The sequence below is a fragment of the Sarcophilus harrisii genome, chromosome 1, assembly GCF_902635505.1.
Source record: "Sarcophilus harrisii chromosome 1, mSarHar1.11, whole genome shotgun sequence".
NCBI classification, from domain to species: Eukaryota; Metazoa; Chordata; class Mammalia; order Dasyuromorphia; family Dasyuridae; genus Sarcophilus; species Sarcophilus harrisii.
Genome location: NC_045426.1, coordinates 442,329,275 through 442,345,908, shown reverse-complemented (window position 1 = coordinate 442,345,908; position 16,634 = coordinate 442,329,275). Strand labels below are relative to the sequence as shown.

At 33.8% G+C, this 16,634-nt stretch overlaps 1 protein-coding gene across 3 annotated transcripts in view; it reads left to right on the top strand.

Moving 5' to 3' along the window:
* ZFHX4 (zinc finger homeobox 4) overlaps positions 1-16,634 on the top strand; it is a 209,052-nt gene that overhangs the window by 168,596 nt on the left and 23,822 nt on the right. For all 3 annotated transcript variants that reach the window (XM_023495960.2, XM_023495959.2, XM_031946241.1), the window contains exon 5: positions 10,805-10,873. In XM_023495960.2, the coding sequence (XP_023351728.2) occupies positions 10,805-10,873 (69 nt within the window). The remainder of the gene's footprint in view (positions 1-10,804; positions 10,874-16,634) is intronic.

The following is a 16,634-nucleotide window of genomic DNA, read 5'->3' as shown; positions in this document are numbered from 1 at the left end:
CGATAAGCCAGAAAGTTAATTATCTTTTTTAGAAAAATATAATAAATAATTTTACTTGTTATTTTTTTACTGGCAAGTAAATCCTTTTGGTGAATCACAAGATCACTTCATTGGAAAAGAAAACTTAGTAACTGATCACTTAACACCAGAGTCAGAAGCCATGTTTTAATCCTGATTTAATTGTTTTATATTTTTTGCTCCTTTCGCCACCAAAAAAACATGTATTATGGGACAGGTTATTTGTCAAAAATGCAACATAGATCAAATAAAAAGAAAAGAGAAAACCAATAGGATTTTAGGTATCCAATTATACTTGACTAAAGATATTATCCTGGCTAAGGACCCATATATTTATTTTTCTAATGGTGTAAAAATGTGCCTTTTAGAACAACTTGCTTGGAGATACTTATTGATTTAGTGCATTTCTTATTAGCTCATAGGCATTGGTATAAGAATTGAATTAGTCCCATTGAGTAATACTGATTATATCATCTAATTTAGCATCATCAAAAGAAAATGATTCTGAATGCCAGTGCTGTTTCCATAATAGGAATTTCAAACTATGAATACTTATTGCAGATAATTGAACAGAGCCTACTGAGAAATTTTCTTCAAAACAAAGAATAATTTAAAAAATTAAAATTATGCATTCATTAAACAAGTATTTAATCAAAGCTAAAAAATTAATAAATGTTTAAGTAACTATGAGGAAAATGCTGCTTATTGATATTATAATTTAATAATACAAAGGATAATGGTACATTATTTATATAGCACCTTAAAGTTTGTAAAAAAAAAAAAAAAGACATCTACAATAGTGTTTCAAAAAATTTAGTGCAGTTTTAAGTCATTCAATTTTAAACATTGTGTCCCAAAAGTCTTAGTGCAATTTAAAGCTATTAAAGCTTAAATAACTTTAAATTATTAAAGTTTAAAAACCTATCTAAACTATTAAATCTTAAACAGCTTTAAGCCATTAAAGTTTAAAACTGTCTTAATACTTTGGGGATCCCCAGTTTATTATTTCATTTGAGTCTCACAAAAACCCTATGAAGCTAGTGCTACAGGTATCAATATTCTAAAGAGGCTTATCCATGACCATACAACAGATAAATGTCATAGATGAGATTTGAACCCAAGTGTTTTTGACACTAAGTCCAGAATTCTTTTCCCATTACCGAGAAATTAAAAGAAATTTCTTATATTAGACAAATATAACTGTAGCTGTGTCTAAAGGAAATTATATTAAAAATAATTAGCTCGAGTCACATCTTTTACCCAGGAAAGCACTAATTAACTATGTAGCTTACCAAGAATATAATCAAAGCATCTGGCATGATGATCCAGGTAAGCCCCACTACTAAGAGAAACTGAAGTTGGATTACTCTAGCTGGGGAGTTCTAAGCTGCTGTAGAGCTAAAACAAATTGGATAGGAGCAGTGTTTGCCACCAATTTGGTGACACTGTCCCCCCCTACCTCTTCTCTCCTTCTTTCCCCCCCCCCCCCCCCCACCGTGGGTCATCAGGCTGCCTAGAGAGAAACAAACTGATCCAGGTGTAGTAGCCACTATATTTCCAGCTTGAGGGAGATTGCCAAATCCAACTTCAAAACAAAAACAAATCAACAAATATAAAAGGGAGAGAATGCCTTTCTTCTTGTTACTATTTCCTCAATAAAACTTCATTTCCCTTAAGCAGAAGCAAATAACTTCATTAAGATCTCTCTTTATATTAGGAAAAATGCGTATTGTCCCCCTGCTTTTCTGCACATGCTCCTACCCATCTCCTAACTATAAAAATAATGGAATGCCTCTCCAAAATTGTATTTATTGTTAGAATTAATTAAAATCAATTTTAAAACGAGAAACATTGAGCTCATTAGACCACTAGTATACAAAGTGATTATTTAAAGAAAATCTGTAAAAACCTTTAAGTCCTACTAAGGATATTCTTTATAGCTACTTAGGCCTTTTTCTGGATTTGATTTGTTTAGTTACAGCAATAAAGTCACAAAATAGGTTGCACCCACCTATGATGTGTTTCCTGGCCATAGAGCATTTATGCAAGTTAGCCTTGCTTCTAACTTGAAAATGAAAAATTCTCATGGTCAAACAGCACAGCTATGAAATGTGAACTGGCAGAACAGAGCCTTCATCTTTATTAGTATATGTGGTGGGGAAGACACAAAAACTAAACCACATTGTCAAGATGGAAAGGGAATAGTATGAGTACTTCATTAGCCTGTTTTTCATTCTGAAAATGAAAGAATATGATTTTAGGATCATAGAATTAGCAGTGGTTGGAAACTTAGAGGTTATAGAATCCACCTGCTTTATTTCTGTAGATTTGAAACTTGAAGTACAGAGAAGTGAGCAATTTACTCAAGATCATAGAAGTAGTTAGGTAGCCAAGGTGAAATTTGAACCCAAGTCTACTTAAACAAAATGTTGGTATTTTACAATATTCAGCTTTGACAATTGCTAAACTCACACTAACCTGTCCATATTTACTATTGCAGAAGGAGTTCTTGGAAGTCAGTATAAAAAGCAAGAGTCAAGTAGCAGCATTAAAGGGAATAAAGCAGTTGTAATTGCATGGGGTTCCTAGATATTTCCACAGGGAAGGAGGGAAGGAGGGAAGGAAAGAAGTAAGGGTAGAAGGGAGGAGGGAAGGAAAGAAGGGAGGAGAGAAGAAAGGAAGGAAGGAAGAAAGAGAGGAGGGAAGGAAGGAAGGGAGGAGGGAAGGAAGGAAGAAAGAGAGGAGGGAAGGAAGGAAGGAAGGAAGGAGGGAGGGAGGGAGGGAGGAAAAAAGAACCCAGTCATTGAATATAATTTCATTAAAGCTTCAGCTACCATGATTATTCGATGTATCTGCTGAAATTAAAAAGAAAAGTAATTGTGTGATTCAGCTCTATAATGACTGTAGTTATTTAAAAGTAGTACTTTTAAAAGTCACAGTAGAGTCTACCTGTCATTATAGAAGCCCTTAAAGATGACCTCAACCCTTTTGAGTTAAAAACAGATTTGACATATCACATAAAAACATTTCAATGAAGCTGACTTAAGATTATAGTACCAAAAGATGTGCATTATTGAGACAAACCAATGTGATTTCACTGATGGTAAATTATGCCTCCATAAGAAATCTTTGAAAGAGTTAAGGCAACAGTGGATAAAGAAGCACCAGTGGATAGCCTTTATTTATAATTTCAAAAAGCCTTTTACAAAGCCTCCATAAGAGGCTATTAAGAAAACTTGGTAACCATGGGGTGGAAGGTAAGGGTCTGTCATGGATTAAAAACTAGTTATGAGATAGGAAGCAGAGGGTAGAAATAAATGGCCAGTTCTCAGCATGAAAAGAGGTTAATAGTGGATAGAATAGGGATCAGTATATGGGCTAGTGGTGTGTTATATATTTTTGAGTAACTTGGAGAAGACCACACAATGTGCCAACAAATGAAAATCTTTGGCTTTCAAAAAAATGTGAAGAGCCCTACAAGTGCTTTGCACCTGGTATTTGGGCAGTATCTTGGGTCAGTGAAAACTATTCTAGATGGTTTCAAAATTGAACAATATCATATCTTTATATCAATACTGTATTGATATTAGGGTAGGGTTCGGATTTGTCCCTTTTGTTTCAAAGCAGAGAAAATATGGAATCAAAAAATGTACCAGAAGTATGTGCATGTAAGACAAAATTTCTGTAAAGGAAATTATTAAATAAAAAAATGAAAAATTTAAGATTTATGCAATTGAAAATTTAGTTGAGGAAAAAAAATGAGTTGTTATCAATAGCCCCAGCCTACAACTAGAGTTTAAATAGGCCATTCCAATGCAGTTTTTTTTACTATTGCATTGTAGTAGCAAAAATGACAAGAATAGAAATTGAATACTTATTTGTGGCAAGATAATTTTTTCATTCATTCATTCATGCATGTGTGCATGCATGTATACATGCAAGATGTAACAATCATTTAATGACTGCCAATTATGTTCAAGCTATCTTACTAGGCTTTTTGAAGGCCAAAAAAAAAAAAAATGCATACTTCTGAGTCCCTACTCTTAAGGAGTTCTCAATCAAGTTGGGGAAACAATATAAGTATATTTTTACTAATTTACAAAGTAAACTATATTAAAAATTATAAGCAAAATGCCATATTAAATCCAAAAGAAAGTTTGCTTCAGAGAGAAGGCTTCCTAGAAGAAGAGGTATTTGAGGTAGGCCATAAAGGATGGGAATAATTTGTATAAGTATACTTGGGGAGGAGGACAATAAAATTTAAGGAATAGGAAATGGTGTAATATTGAAATATAAAAGAATAGGGAGAGTATGATACACCAGTGAGCTGTCCAGTTTGGCTGGTTATTGTCTATTTTAGAAGAAGAACAAAATGATATCACTATGCTACAATCAAGTTACATTTTGTTCGGCTGTAGCTGATCAGATCACTACAAGTTTGGAACATTCTATCACAGATTGAGCACAAATAGTTTATGTGAAAATTTGGGATTGATTCTCTAAATTTTGTTTTGAACTACTTCAATTCTTTGCTCATGGAACACAGTGCTTTTTCTAAAAGGGCACACCATGTGTGGTGGTCCTGTGCCAGTGTCTTCCATGTACTTTGATTAATTCCAAAGTTCTTCAGAGAAATCTTGAGAGGGTCTTTGTATCACTTCTTCTAATCACCATGTGACTGTTTGCCTTGTGCAAATTCTAAAATTTCAGGTCAAGTATGCAACAAACAATTGGAAATGTGGTTCTGAAGTTCAAGTGAAAAGACAGATTTAAGATAGGAATTATTAAATTATCTCCATAGGATAATATTTGAAGTTGTGGGAATAGACAGCTTGGCCAAAGAGGGGGAAAGAGGGGAGTCTAAAAAGAAAGGGATTTAGCAACTAGGTGGTGTTGGATAAAACACCTGGAATCAGGAGGACCTGAGTTCAAGTACAGCCTCAGATACTTACTGTGTGAGGATATAGACCATTTTGTCCCTTGAAAGAGAGGGACATTTGTTTTTAAATACTAAGTACAATTTACAGTTTAGAATAATATGGGCAGCTAGATGGGACAATAGATAGAATACTAGCCTTAGAATCAGGAAGGCTCATCTTCCTGAGTTGAAATCTGTTCTCAGACACTAGCTATGTGTTCCTAGGCAAGACATTTAACTTGTTTGCCTTTGTTCTTCATCTATAAAATGAGCTAAAGAAGGAAATGGCAGACCACTCTATTAACCTTGGCAAGAAAAACCCCAAAATGGGGTCATGAAGAGACAGCATAATTGAAAATGACTGAACAACAAAATTTAGAATAGTAGTGGGAAAAGGTTAGAAAGGTTTACAGTTTAAGTTTCAATCAAAGTCTCACCAAAATACTAAATGAGTCGTGAATTTTTAATTTCTCAGATACTATCAATATTTTAAAAGATGTTGAAATTTAATTAAACTCTTCTAATATTTATTGAACACCTACTATATATGGTATAATACTATGGTAACTGTTGTTGGAAGATGAACTATAACTCCATGACTTTATGAATTAGTTACTAACAATGGGACCATTAGTATATCCCTCAGTCCTTGTCTTATTTTTCTTATTTGTAAAATGGGTACAATTGCACTTGGTCTACCTATGACACAGGACTGTTGGGAAGAAAGAGATTTGCAAAATGTAATATGTGCATGTTAATTGTTATTGATATTATTACTATACTTGACATGTCAGAGAAGGAAAAGATTAGTGTTGATTGCAATAGTTTAGGAAAGGATATATGAAAGATGTAGGATTTGAATTGGGTCTTATAGGCTTTTGAATAGACAGAAAGGATTTTCTGATAGAAGAAAAAACAAAAGGAAAGTTCAAGATATTTTTGTGGCGTTTTTTGTTTGTTTGTTTGTTTGTGAGTGTGCACTTTCTTCTAATAAAATGCTTAACAGCAGTGGATACCAGATGTCGATTTCATAACCAAGCAAAACTATATTCCTAAAACTCCAGAGAACTAATAATGACTAATTATTGCTTCTGACGAATCCTCCAACATATGTCACCATCATGAATGCTGATGCCTTGACTGTGATAAAGAGAGAAATAATATTTCCCAGCATTCTGTTTCCAAAGCAGTTATTGTTATGAAGAATTGTAATATTCTCTTCTCTAAAATATATTGTTCTCTGGGAGTAGTTTCTTGGGGGGCTTCTGGAGGCAGCCTTAGTTACAGTTAAGACCTATATAAGATTTTATTATTATTATTATTCTATGAAAGATAAAAAATTTGAAGTACTGGTAGGATGTTAGTCATTCATTAACAATGTTTACATGTAAATAAAAAGATGTAAATAGAAATCTTTTGTGTTTTAAGTAGAAACATTTAAAAGTATGTGTTTAAATAATTGATAAGACTATATTACTGAGAAGCAATTACCCTTGCTTGCCCCCTCACCACTAATTATGCACAAAGTAGCTCTTAATAACAACTGTACTTTCAGCCAAAAGACTAATGTTCAAATTGAAAAATAACATGGGATCACACTTAGATTTGCAGATTAAGCATTTACTATATTTAGAGGGAGGTGGTGATGATGGGCTTGCAGGATAGAGTGGGCTTCATAATAGTGAACTGGATTTTGCCAAATTATAGAATCTGAGTTTGAAGGGACTTCAGACACTGTCTGGTCCCATGTATATACATATAATTACTTCTTTCTTAATCCTAAATACTGTCCCTCTTTTAATGCATCTAAATTGCATTTTTAAATTTTTTTACCTTTTATCAACTTTCAATTTGTGAGCTCTTAGTCCTCTGAAACCTTTAGATTTTGTTTTCCCCAGGTGAAAGCTATATATATCCACGGCTCCCCACTTTGTATTTATGACTCTAAGCTTCTGAATCCATGTAAGATTTTACATATATCCCTATTAAATCTCATCTTGCTAGACTTGTCCCAATAATCTAATCTTCCAAACCCTTTTTGAAGTGGGATTCTATGATCTGACACCTTATGTATCACGTCTAATTTTGTGTTAATAAACATTGTATCTATATGTGCATAGCACATTTAATTAGGGTGAACTGCTATGTTTTTAAGATGAATATTTATTGAATATTCAATCATAAAAAGCCTAATTTTATCAAACTACAGAAACTAAAACTTAATGAAATTTATTTTTAATTAACTTGTAAATTTTACTTTTAAGGGTAAAAATTGGCAGATGGTTGCTTTCAATCATAAATAGCCCTTTATTTTAAAAACCTTTTCAGCCTTATATGGGCTGGGGTGGGGGGGATCATTTTTTCAACTGAATACTTCTCCCCTTAATTGAACTTTATCATAAAGGAACAATAAAAGAATTAGTGACATCCTTTAAAATGTTTAAATTTGCCTTCCCTAACCATATCAACCAGAATTCCAGGGCCACAATTTATGGGCTAAGTCATGGTGGGGGGGGTAAAGGGGGATTAGGATTGAAATGGGAAAAACGTATTTTTTTGCTTTTCCCCTTACCCAAAAGCAGTGATCTAGAGTCCCTAATCCTTAAAAAGGGGGGTCCTATGAATGGGAAAAAAGGAAGCCATATCTGACTCCAACAGAAGTGGGTTCCATCAAGCAAAATAACACCCCTATAGTAGTGCAACAAAAAGGTATAAGACCCTAAGCAAGAGGATTAAATAAGTTGACATATTAAGTACTTTAGAAACCTAAAAACACTATATAAGACAATATTAGTGACTGTAGCTGTCAGGAAATGAGTGGAAAGAGGAAGGATACAAGAGTAGAAGCAACATGGACTGCAGAAATCTAGTGTCCCCAGAAACTGGGAAAGTAACTCCCATCCCTGACAACTTCCACTGCAAGGGGACATCCTCTCCCTTTTGGATAGATTAAAATATTATTGAGCACACCCATCACACCCTTGTCTCAGACCTAAGATTAAACTAGCATAACACAAGTTCATTGCTGTCACACACCATTAAAAGCCAAACTGAGCTTGAAAAAATTAATGATAATTTTTTGGGTCTTGCCATTCAATTAGTACCAAATTTACACAATGATACCATTTTCTAGTCCACATATTATATCTATGACAATAATATGATAGATATTGACATTATAAAATACTTTTTCTAAACCATATTCAAGTTATAGCTACAATAGTCTCCTAATCTATCAGTACAGTATCAACTAACCAATAAACAATTACAAAGCACTTACTATGTGCCAGGCACTGTACCAAGTCTTGGGCATATACCCTAAAAGAGGCAGAAGATGATTCTGGTCCTGAAGGAGATAAAAATTTAATTGGGGGCAACAACATACTATATACACACACACACACACACACACACACACACACACACACACACACATCAAGCTATAGAGTGGATAAATTGAAAATAATAGAGGGAAGGCACTAAAATTTAGCAAATAAGGAAAGAAAGTATATCACGAACTAGTCTTGATAAAATGCAAGTTACTTGTGATCAACATTTCCTTTTTCAGGTGATTAATATTTCTAGCATTTTTTCAGGAATCAAAGCTACTCTTACTGATCTGTATAGTTAAAAACTCCATTTTCTTCTTTCTTATTGAAAACTTGGATAATATAATTTAGTCTTGAGCCACATCTTTTTTTCCCAGTATCTTATAGAATCTATTAAATAAATCTTACTGATCATGCTTATTTGTTTTCAGTACTCTAGTACGTAATTCAACTCTGCCGGGTAATTTGAATTGATCTGTATCAACTATATAGTAGAGTATTGTTGCTCAGAAGTATTCAACTCTTTATGACCCCCTTTGGGATTTTTTGGGTAGAGGTAGCTGGAGTAGTTTGTTATTTCCTTCTTCGTCTCATTTTAGAGATAGAGAAACTGAGGCAAACAGGATCAAGTGACTTGTTCAAGGTCACACAGCTAGTGAGTGTCTGAGGTTAGATTTGAATTTAGGAAGATGAATCTTCCTGACTCTAGACCTGCCATTCTATCTTAGCTGCCCTGCTAGGGTATACTGTTTCCCTACTTACATTGTAAATCTTATAAAATATACTAGAAAGAACATTGATTTATAAGTCATAGAACTTGAGTTAAAATCTGGCTCTTATTCTTAACATCTGTTTGACCTTGGACAAGTCATTTAACTTTAATTTTCTAATCTCTGAAGTAGAAAAGTTGAAACAGACAACTTCTACTAAATATAAATCACTGAGAATATGATCTTGGGATCTAATTCCCTTTTAACCATGTCTGCTCTTAGAATTGAATAGCTCCTTCTCTTTATGATACAATCTAATAGTTATTGCAGATATTGTATTATAAAATAATAAATTAATGTTTCCTTATTTAATGATTAATTTGAAATTATTACACATGAGGATCCAGGAATAAAGAAATATTTGATGGAAGAATTTGTTGCTGTTCTTTATTTCTTAAAACTGTATTTGTGTGTGTGTGTGTGTGTGTGCATTTGTGTGTATTACAAGACTAAAAGTTAATGTTCACAGCAGGAACAACAATTACTAAATTAAATAAATGTGTCTTTGTGTATCCCCTATTTTGAAGGTTGCTTGTTTAATTAAAGCCTTCAGCCTTGATCAGAATCATTACCACATGAAACTATTTGATGATACTGACTTGACTCTGAAATGTAATACTCATGTAATACAAACAGCTTTTATGTACTAATGACCTAAACTCAAGACACAACTTAATTAAATAAACAATTAGTTTTGGGAATAAAAATATAAACAGAAACATAATTCATGAATATCATAATCATTCTTCCATGCTGTGTTAATTAACCAGCGTTTGGTCTTTAATTGTGACATATATACCTTTCAACTCACTATTTCTTAGTTGCCCTAATCTTCGGATGCAAAAGCAATTTTTTAGAACATATTTTCATAGTACTCGATGAAACTTTATGAGACCTATAGCTAGGTCTGAATTTAGAAAAGCTTTAAATGGTGAATAGGGTAAAGTGTCACTTTTTCCTTATGAAGCAAAAAGTATGTGGATATTTGCAGTTTGATAGTGTTGTCCTAATACTTGCCTTTATATTGCATACCTATCTTGGTTTGATACTCATTTCCATCTGTAATCTCATTTTTGGATGATTTGGGTTGGCTAGCTCTTCATTTACTAATTCAGAGACTAGCTTCATACTTAGACTATAGTTGTTACTTCATTCACCCTTGACCTTAATCTCTCAGCCCTCTTAAGAAAGTTTCCATCCCAAATTCCTGGTGCTCAGCTCTGATCTGTTATTTAAACTAGCATATGTTGAGTGTCTGTTGAACTCCTGGCAAAATAGAAAAGGGATAAATTATGACAATTTCATTTTGACCCATATTCCCCCAAACCACACATGAGATCTATAAGTTGTTATGGCCTTTCTAAGGACTTTATCTGATACGTGGAAGACTGAATTTTAAAAAATCCAACCTGAAAATGAGAGTTAACCTCATCCATGGCCTTATTTATATCAAACTATATATTTATTTTTTTGCTGAAGGTTATACACTATAGAGAGTCTAATATAATCATTCAGTGGGCTCACTTTGAAAAACAGTATGCATTATAATGGCAGGAATTCTCTAGTTTTAACAATCTACACTGTGATGATTAGTACAGAGCCTCATACATAGTAGGCATTTAATAAATATTGATTGATGGTACTTCTTATGTAGAATTCTTTTCTGAGCTTGAATCCTCAAAAATAGTATTTTTTTATGACTTGGCTTTTCAGCAAATGTGCAAATGAGACCAATGATTGATTAATACTATGATGTCCTTTCTCTCCAGAAACTGCATCTTTGGGAGCCCGAGTCTGTGAGGATGATCTAACAGAGCAGCATTTGCGACCAACTGCAGGTAATGCATTGTCTTTTGCCAGTTCATATTTTGGGTGAGACAGAGATCATTGTTAGTGTTATTTTTCCTGAATATCTTCAAGCTGTATTAAATGAGACTAATTTTTAGGTAATGATTATATTACCTGGCACTTATCAAATTAAAACTAAATATATAATATATGGCTTATGTAATATCTTTTCAAAAGAAATAAAGAGGGTAGCTATGAGGCCTAGTGGATAGAGTACCAGCCTTTGAAGTCAGGAATCTGGCCTCATATACGTGACACTTATAAGCTGTGTGATATTGGGCAAGTCATTTAACCCCAAATGCCTTGCAAAATAAATAATTAAATAAATGAAAGAAAGGAAATGTTATTTTCTGCCTTAGCTGTGCACATAATGTGTTGTCATTTATATTCTAGTTATCAGTATTTCTTCTAAACTGCCAGTCCCATAAAGGCAGGTAGTAGATTCTCCTTGTATCCTATTCCTGGTTAAAGTTCCTTAAGTACAGAAAATTAGCCAAAATGTGTTGAATTGGTTTGGGACTGGGCTTGTGATTGTTACTGATATAAACGATTCCTAGATGAAGAAACTCCCTGTACAATGCAGATCTATACTTTTACAACTGAGAGTTTTAAACTTTTATGGTCTTTAGAGCATTGAAAGGTTGAGTCACTACTTATGCTATCAAAAGATATCAGAGATAGAATTTAATCCCATACTTAATTTGCTCCACCCAACTCTTTTTCCTAGTATATCCCCTAGTATATCCACACCATACTGCTATACCAGGATTATACTCACTGCCTTTCTTTGTTGAATCATTGTATTAACAGCTGGATTTAATGGTTTTAGATAGAATTCAGTCCAAAAAGCATCAGTGAGCCAGATCATTTGTCTAATTTGTACTAAATAATACATAGACAATTAGAAGTAGAACTGTATGGGATCACTCTCATTTTGGGAACTTTGAAGGATGAAAAATTCAATTGAGCCCAGCTCCCTAATAGAGGCCAAGGGACTTGTCTAAGATCACATAGCTAGTAAAATATCTTTGTGTCCTTTCTATTATATCACACTACTTAAGTGATTTGATTACTTTTCTTGTTCATTAAACTATTTAGTTATGTTGATAACACCAAAACTTTCTATACCTAAAACTTCTTTGTCTTAGGGAATGTCTAAATTTATTTTGATGGATTATTAGTATTCTCTTCTTCTTGAAATGATTTTGTTTTACTTATGTGCATGATGTATTTTCTCAGTAAAATGTAAATCCTTGTAGGTATAAATCCCTTTTATTATCAATCTTATACCCCCAAAGCCTAGCACTATGTAGCCCATAGTAGGTGCTTGATAAATATTTGTTAAGTTGAATTGTATTTATTTTAAAAATAACAGCTGAGCAATATTTCAGATTATTATATGATTATTTATAATTTTTTTCCGTGATTTTTGCTATAGCATGGCCAAGTGAATCATCTGAAAGTTTATACATCCTCAGCAATGATTTGTCCATTTGTTTCTGTTATATTAACATAGTTTTGTTTTTTCAGATTTACAAAATGAGGATGATAATGATATAGTATGGACAATGATTAGAAAAAGAAATTTCTAACTATAAAATATATATCTGAAATGCAGCATGCTATAGTAATAACAGCAATGGATTTGCAATCAGGGAATCTGGATTCTAGTCCTTCCTTATGGTGCCATTTACTTGGCTGTATAACTTTTTGGACAAAACATTTAATTTTCATCTATAAAATAAAAAGGTAGAATAAATGATTTCCCCAATCCTTTCCAGCCCTTAAAATGATTCCAATTTTTTGCAGGTGAAACCATCTCCCTAAAATAAAGTCAAAGAATGTCCTTCCTAAAGAGATTTTGTATATGAAGTTAATCTTTGCTTTGACCTAAACATTTACATTAGGGCATGTGGTATTCTCAGTGCAATTTTCCCCTGCCTATATGGAACTAGAGAGGGTATTATATACAAGCAGGCCTATTCAGAGGTTTCTTAGGAAAACCTGATTGTCAATGATTCATTACCAGCAATCCAGGAGGCTTTTGTAGAGAAAACAATATGGAAGAAGCAGTTTGAACAAAAGGAGACAAAAGTTAGAATCACATTGTGGTACTATCTGCCAAAATGTTTCCTTGCTCTCGGATAGACATCTTACACATTCTCAATCTTAGATGGGTCTACTGCAAAATTGTTTCCCATCCTCCTTCAAAGTTCCCAAAATAAGAAAATTGTAAATAATCTCCTCTCCTAACCAAAGACTTACTTCAGTATAAGGAAAACTTAAATGGGAGTAGGTCCTGGATTTACGTATTAATAGTAATTTACAATCCTGTCTCACTTTTAAGTTTAAGAAGGAAGTAGATAGCAGAGTAGGAAGAAAACTACACTTGGCATAATGAACTGGACTGACTAAAAAGCGGGAATATCTGACATTCCATCAGAGAGAAATCTCCAATAATCAGCTCTTCCACATTTTTATGCAAGTAAATGAGTTGCCATGAGAGATTTGTTTTTAAAAGCTAAATATATATCCATCCACTCATCTATACTACCTACATATTTAAGCATAAAATCATAACAAATAACTTACTTTCACATAGCATTTGACAATTCTACAAAATGCTTCCACAAATAATTATCTAATTTTCTCATAGATAACTGAAGTTCATAATGATGGCACTGGAACATTGCCAAATCCTGAAAAGATTCCTGGAATTGCTTTGGCGTTTAGTATTTTAATGTAACATGTATATATACATATATGTATATCTAGATATACATATACAGAGACACATACACACATATTTATTTTGGTAGTCCATTCATGACAAGGAGATATCTCTCTGTTAACTAAAACAACTTATTCATTCCTAACCATAGTAGATATCATAGACTCTACTTACATTGAATTAATCCCTTTTTTGGAGAACTATAAGAACTCTTTTCTCCCATTTTCCTCAGAAAAGACCTCAGTGGTATAAGTTACTATTCCCTGCTTCCTCTTCAAATGTACACACCATGGGCTTTAAAAAATTCACAGTGCTTTTCTTAGGAGAATCAGGATTAATGTTGCCCAAACCCAGTTGTATATTAAAGCAATAGGAGGCAAGCTGTCACAGTCAGCTGAGGCTCAGATCAGAGGCTTATCATCAAAGAAGGAAGAGAGCCTAAATGCCCAGGAAAAAAAAAAAAAGTCCAAAGTACCACTGCTGGTTTGCATAAATGGCTATGAATTACAGGTCAATGAAGAGTAGTTATTCATCCATCGCTGGTTTTAAATGAGAAAACCTGAATAAATCATGCTAAAATTTTTTCTTCTAAAGTTAGTAATGAATAAGTTGAGTGTACTATAAGAAGAGAATACCTTTGAGGTTTTAATTTCATAAACTTTGTTGACTTAGTGGTTTTTTTTTTTTTTTTTACTTTTCTCATTATTAAAAACCTTGAGATTTTGTCTTCTCTATTTTAACCTGAAAAACTTTTCTATGGTTTGTCATTTATTTATGAAGCACTAATGAAACTTAAATAACTTTTAGATATAGCATATAAATATATAATTTGGTATTTTTAAAAAGATATCTTTGATAGTTTTTGCAAAGAAGAAAATATTATATATATATATATGATTATAAGTATGTTTCCCAAATTCTGTGTACATATTTTATGGTTGCTTAATTAGGGAAGCAGTAAGCACTCCATGCATTTCACACAGGAAGCAGAGATGAAATGAGATCCTGCCTTGTCCCTTAGAAAAAAGTATGATTAATAAAAATATATTAATAAATTTATTAGTAAACACAAGAACTACTTTGGTAGATGATTTTATTTGGTGTTTGTTGGCTAGAGGAATATAAGTGAACCACTTCTACCTTTCAAATAGATAACATTCCCAAATATGACCACCAAGATAGTTCTTGTGCTTATTAATAAATGTATCAATATTTTTATTAATCATACTTTTTGAGGAGCAAAAAATACATATATTATATATTTTAATTATATGCAAAACACATTTATATATTCAGTGTTTTTTAGCTATATATCATTGCATATATATTTATTGGCTAGAGGAATATATATATAAATATTGAATCTATGAATATATATGTATGTGTATGTACAGGTGTGTGTGTGTGTGTGTGTGTGTGTGTATACAAGGGACCCCAAAAGTCTAAGTAGTAGGTTTCATCTTTGCATTACTATGATAATAGTTTTTATGAGATGTATGTTTTTGCTCTGATTTTTTTTTTTTGCCCGATTAAAAATTTGCCCTGTTTTATGGCCCCAAAGAGCCTACCTGCAATAAACAGCTCTCACCTTCCAAACCATAAAATAAGCCTGCCTTGCTTGAACTTTAGAGCTAATTGCCTGGCTACATCAAAGGAAGTACCAGAGAACTGGAAAAAAAATCACAGAAAGGGTGATGAGGATTGTGGGGGGGGGGGGGGGGAGGGGGGAAACTTCACCTCCAAAGGTTATGTGTTAGTGGCTTGGAAAAGTCCTGCAAAGTTATGGCCTCAGAACTCCTGTTTGCGATTAAGTTGATGGGGAAAGTCTATCCCACAATCTCTCCCTGCTGCTGACACAGAGTCTTTGTTCGCATTCAGATTTCTCAAACTGTTGCCAGGGTCAGGCTGAGGTCAGACACCACGATGATGTATAGGAGAACATGTCTGGGAATTTCTCTCACACTTAAAGCACATACCAGGAAAACAGGAGAGCGCCCTGCAAAAAAAAAAAAAAAAAAAAAAAAAAAAAAAAAAAAAAAAATGTCCTGATGAGACCCAGATTACACTGTAGCTTTTTTTAGTAGCTTCATAATTTTCTTTTTCTTCTGGTGACGCACAATGTTTTATTAATGTGTGCTGTGATAGCCCTTACAATTTTATGTCCCCTCAAGATAAGGACACTCAGTAGCCCTTTGACACTTTATTTTCCAGCCCTGGGGAAAAGGTCCAGTAAATCTACTAAAAGAAGCCCTATGTCCGTTCGGAAGGATGAGTGGAGAAATAATTGCCATAGGCTGTCTTGGGCCCTCGGGCCTGACACTGAATGTGAGCTTCACGTGGGTGCACTTGCCATTAACATAACCCAATCCAGTCATGATCACAGCGACACAGCATCCCAAACTGTGCTCCCCGCCACCCTTACAAATACAGCCTCCCTTCCAGCTGTGACAAGGGACCCTACCGTGTTTGATTAGCAATCATCACTGAGGGGGAAAAACAGGCTAAAACAGCGAAGTGTTTCCCTCCCCATCTCTCTCCTTTCAACCCCCCTTCTCAAGGTAATTTCCGTATATGCATTTGCCTACCAGGGCTGTTTACCTCTGACTGAGTGCCTTTTGGCCACCCAAACTGGAGCCTATACCTCTTTTTTGTGTACACAGTCTGAACCATAAACATGCACCATTACTTGATCTATGGCGTGTTCTCAGCAAAAGGTTTGCAGCTGTAGCAAACAAACTGTTTAATTTTAAATTAACTAAATGCTTTTTTTGCACATAACTTTTAGATGTGCTCCTGGAGGCTGCAGGGGCCTCCTTCATTGTTGTTCTGCTTACTCAGGGGCAGGGCATGGTTGGCAAGTGAGGCACTAAGTAGCAATTTTTTTGTGCTCAGCTGCTACATATGACAGAGGATATTTCATTCTGCTGTCAGAATGTTATTAATAAAACATGGGGTGTGGAGAGGGCCACGATTTCCCCTTTCAATCACTATAGCATTTGCAATGAAAATTTTATGCAGTG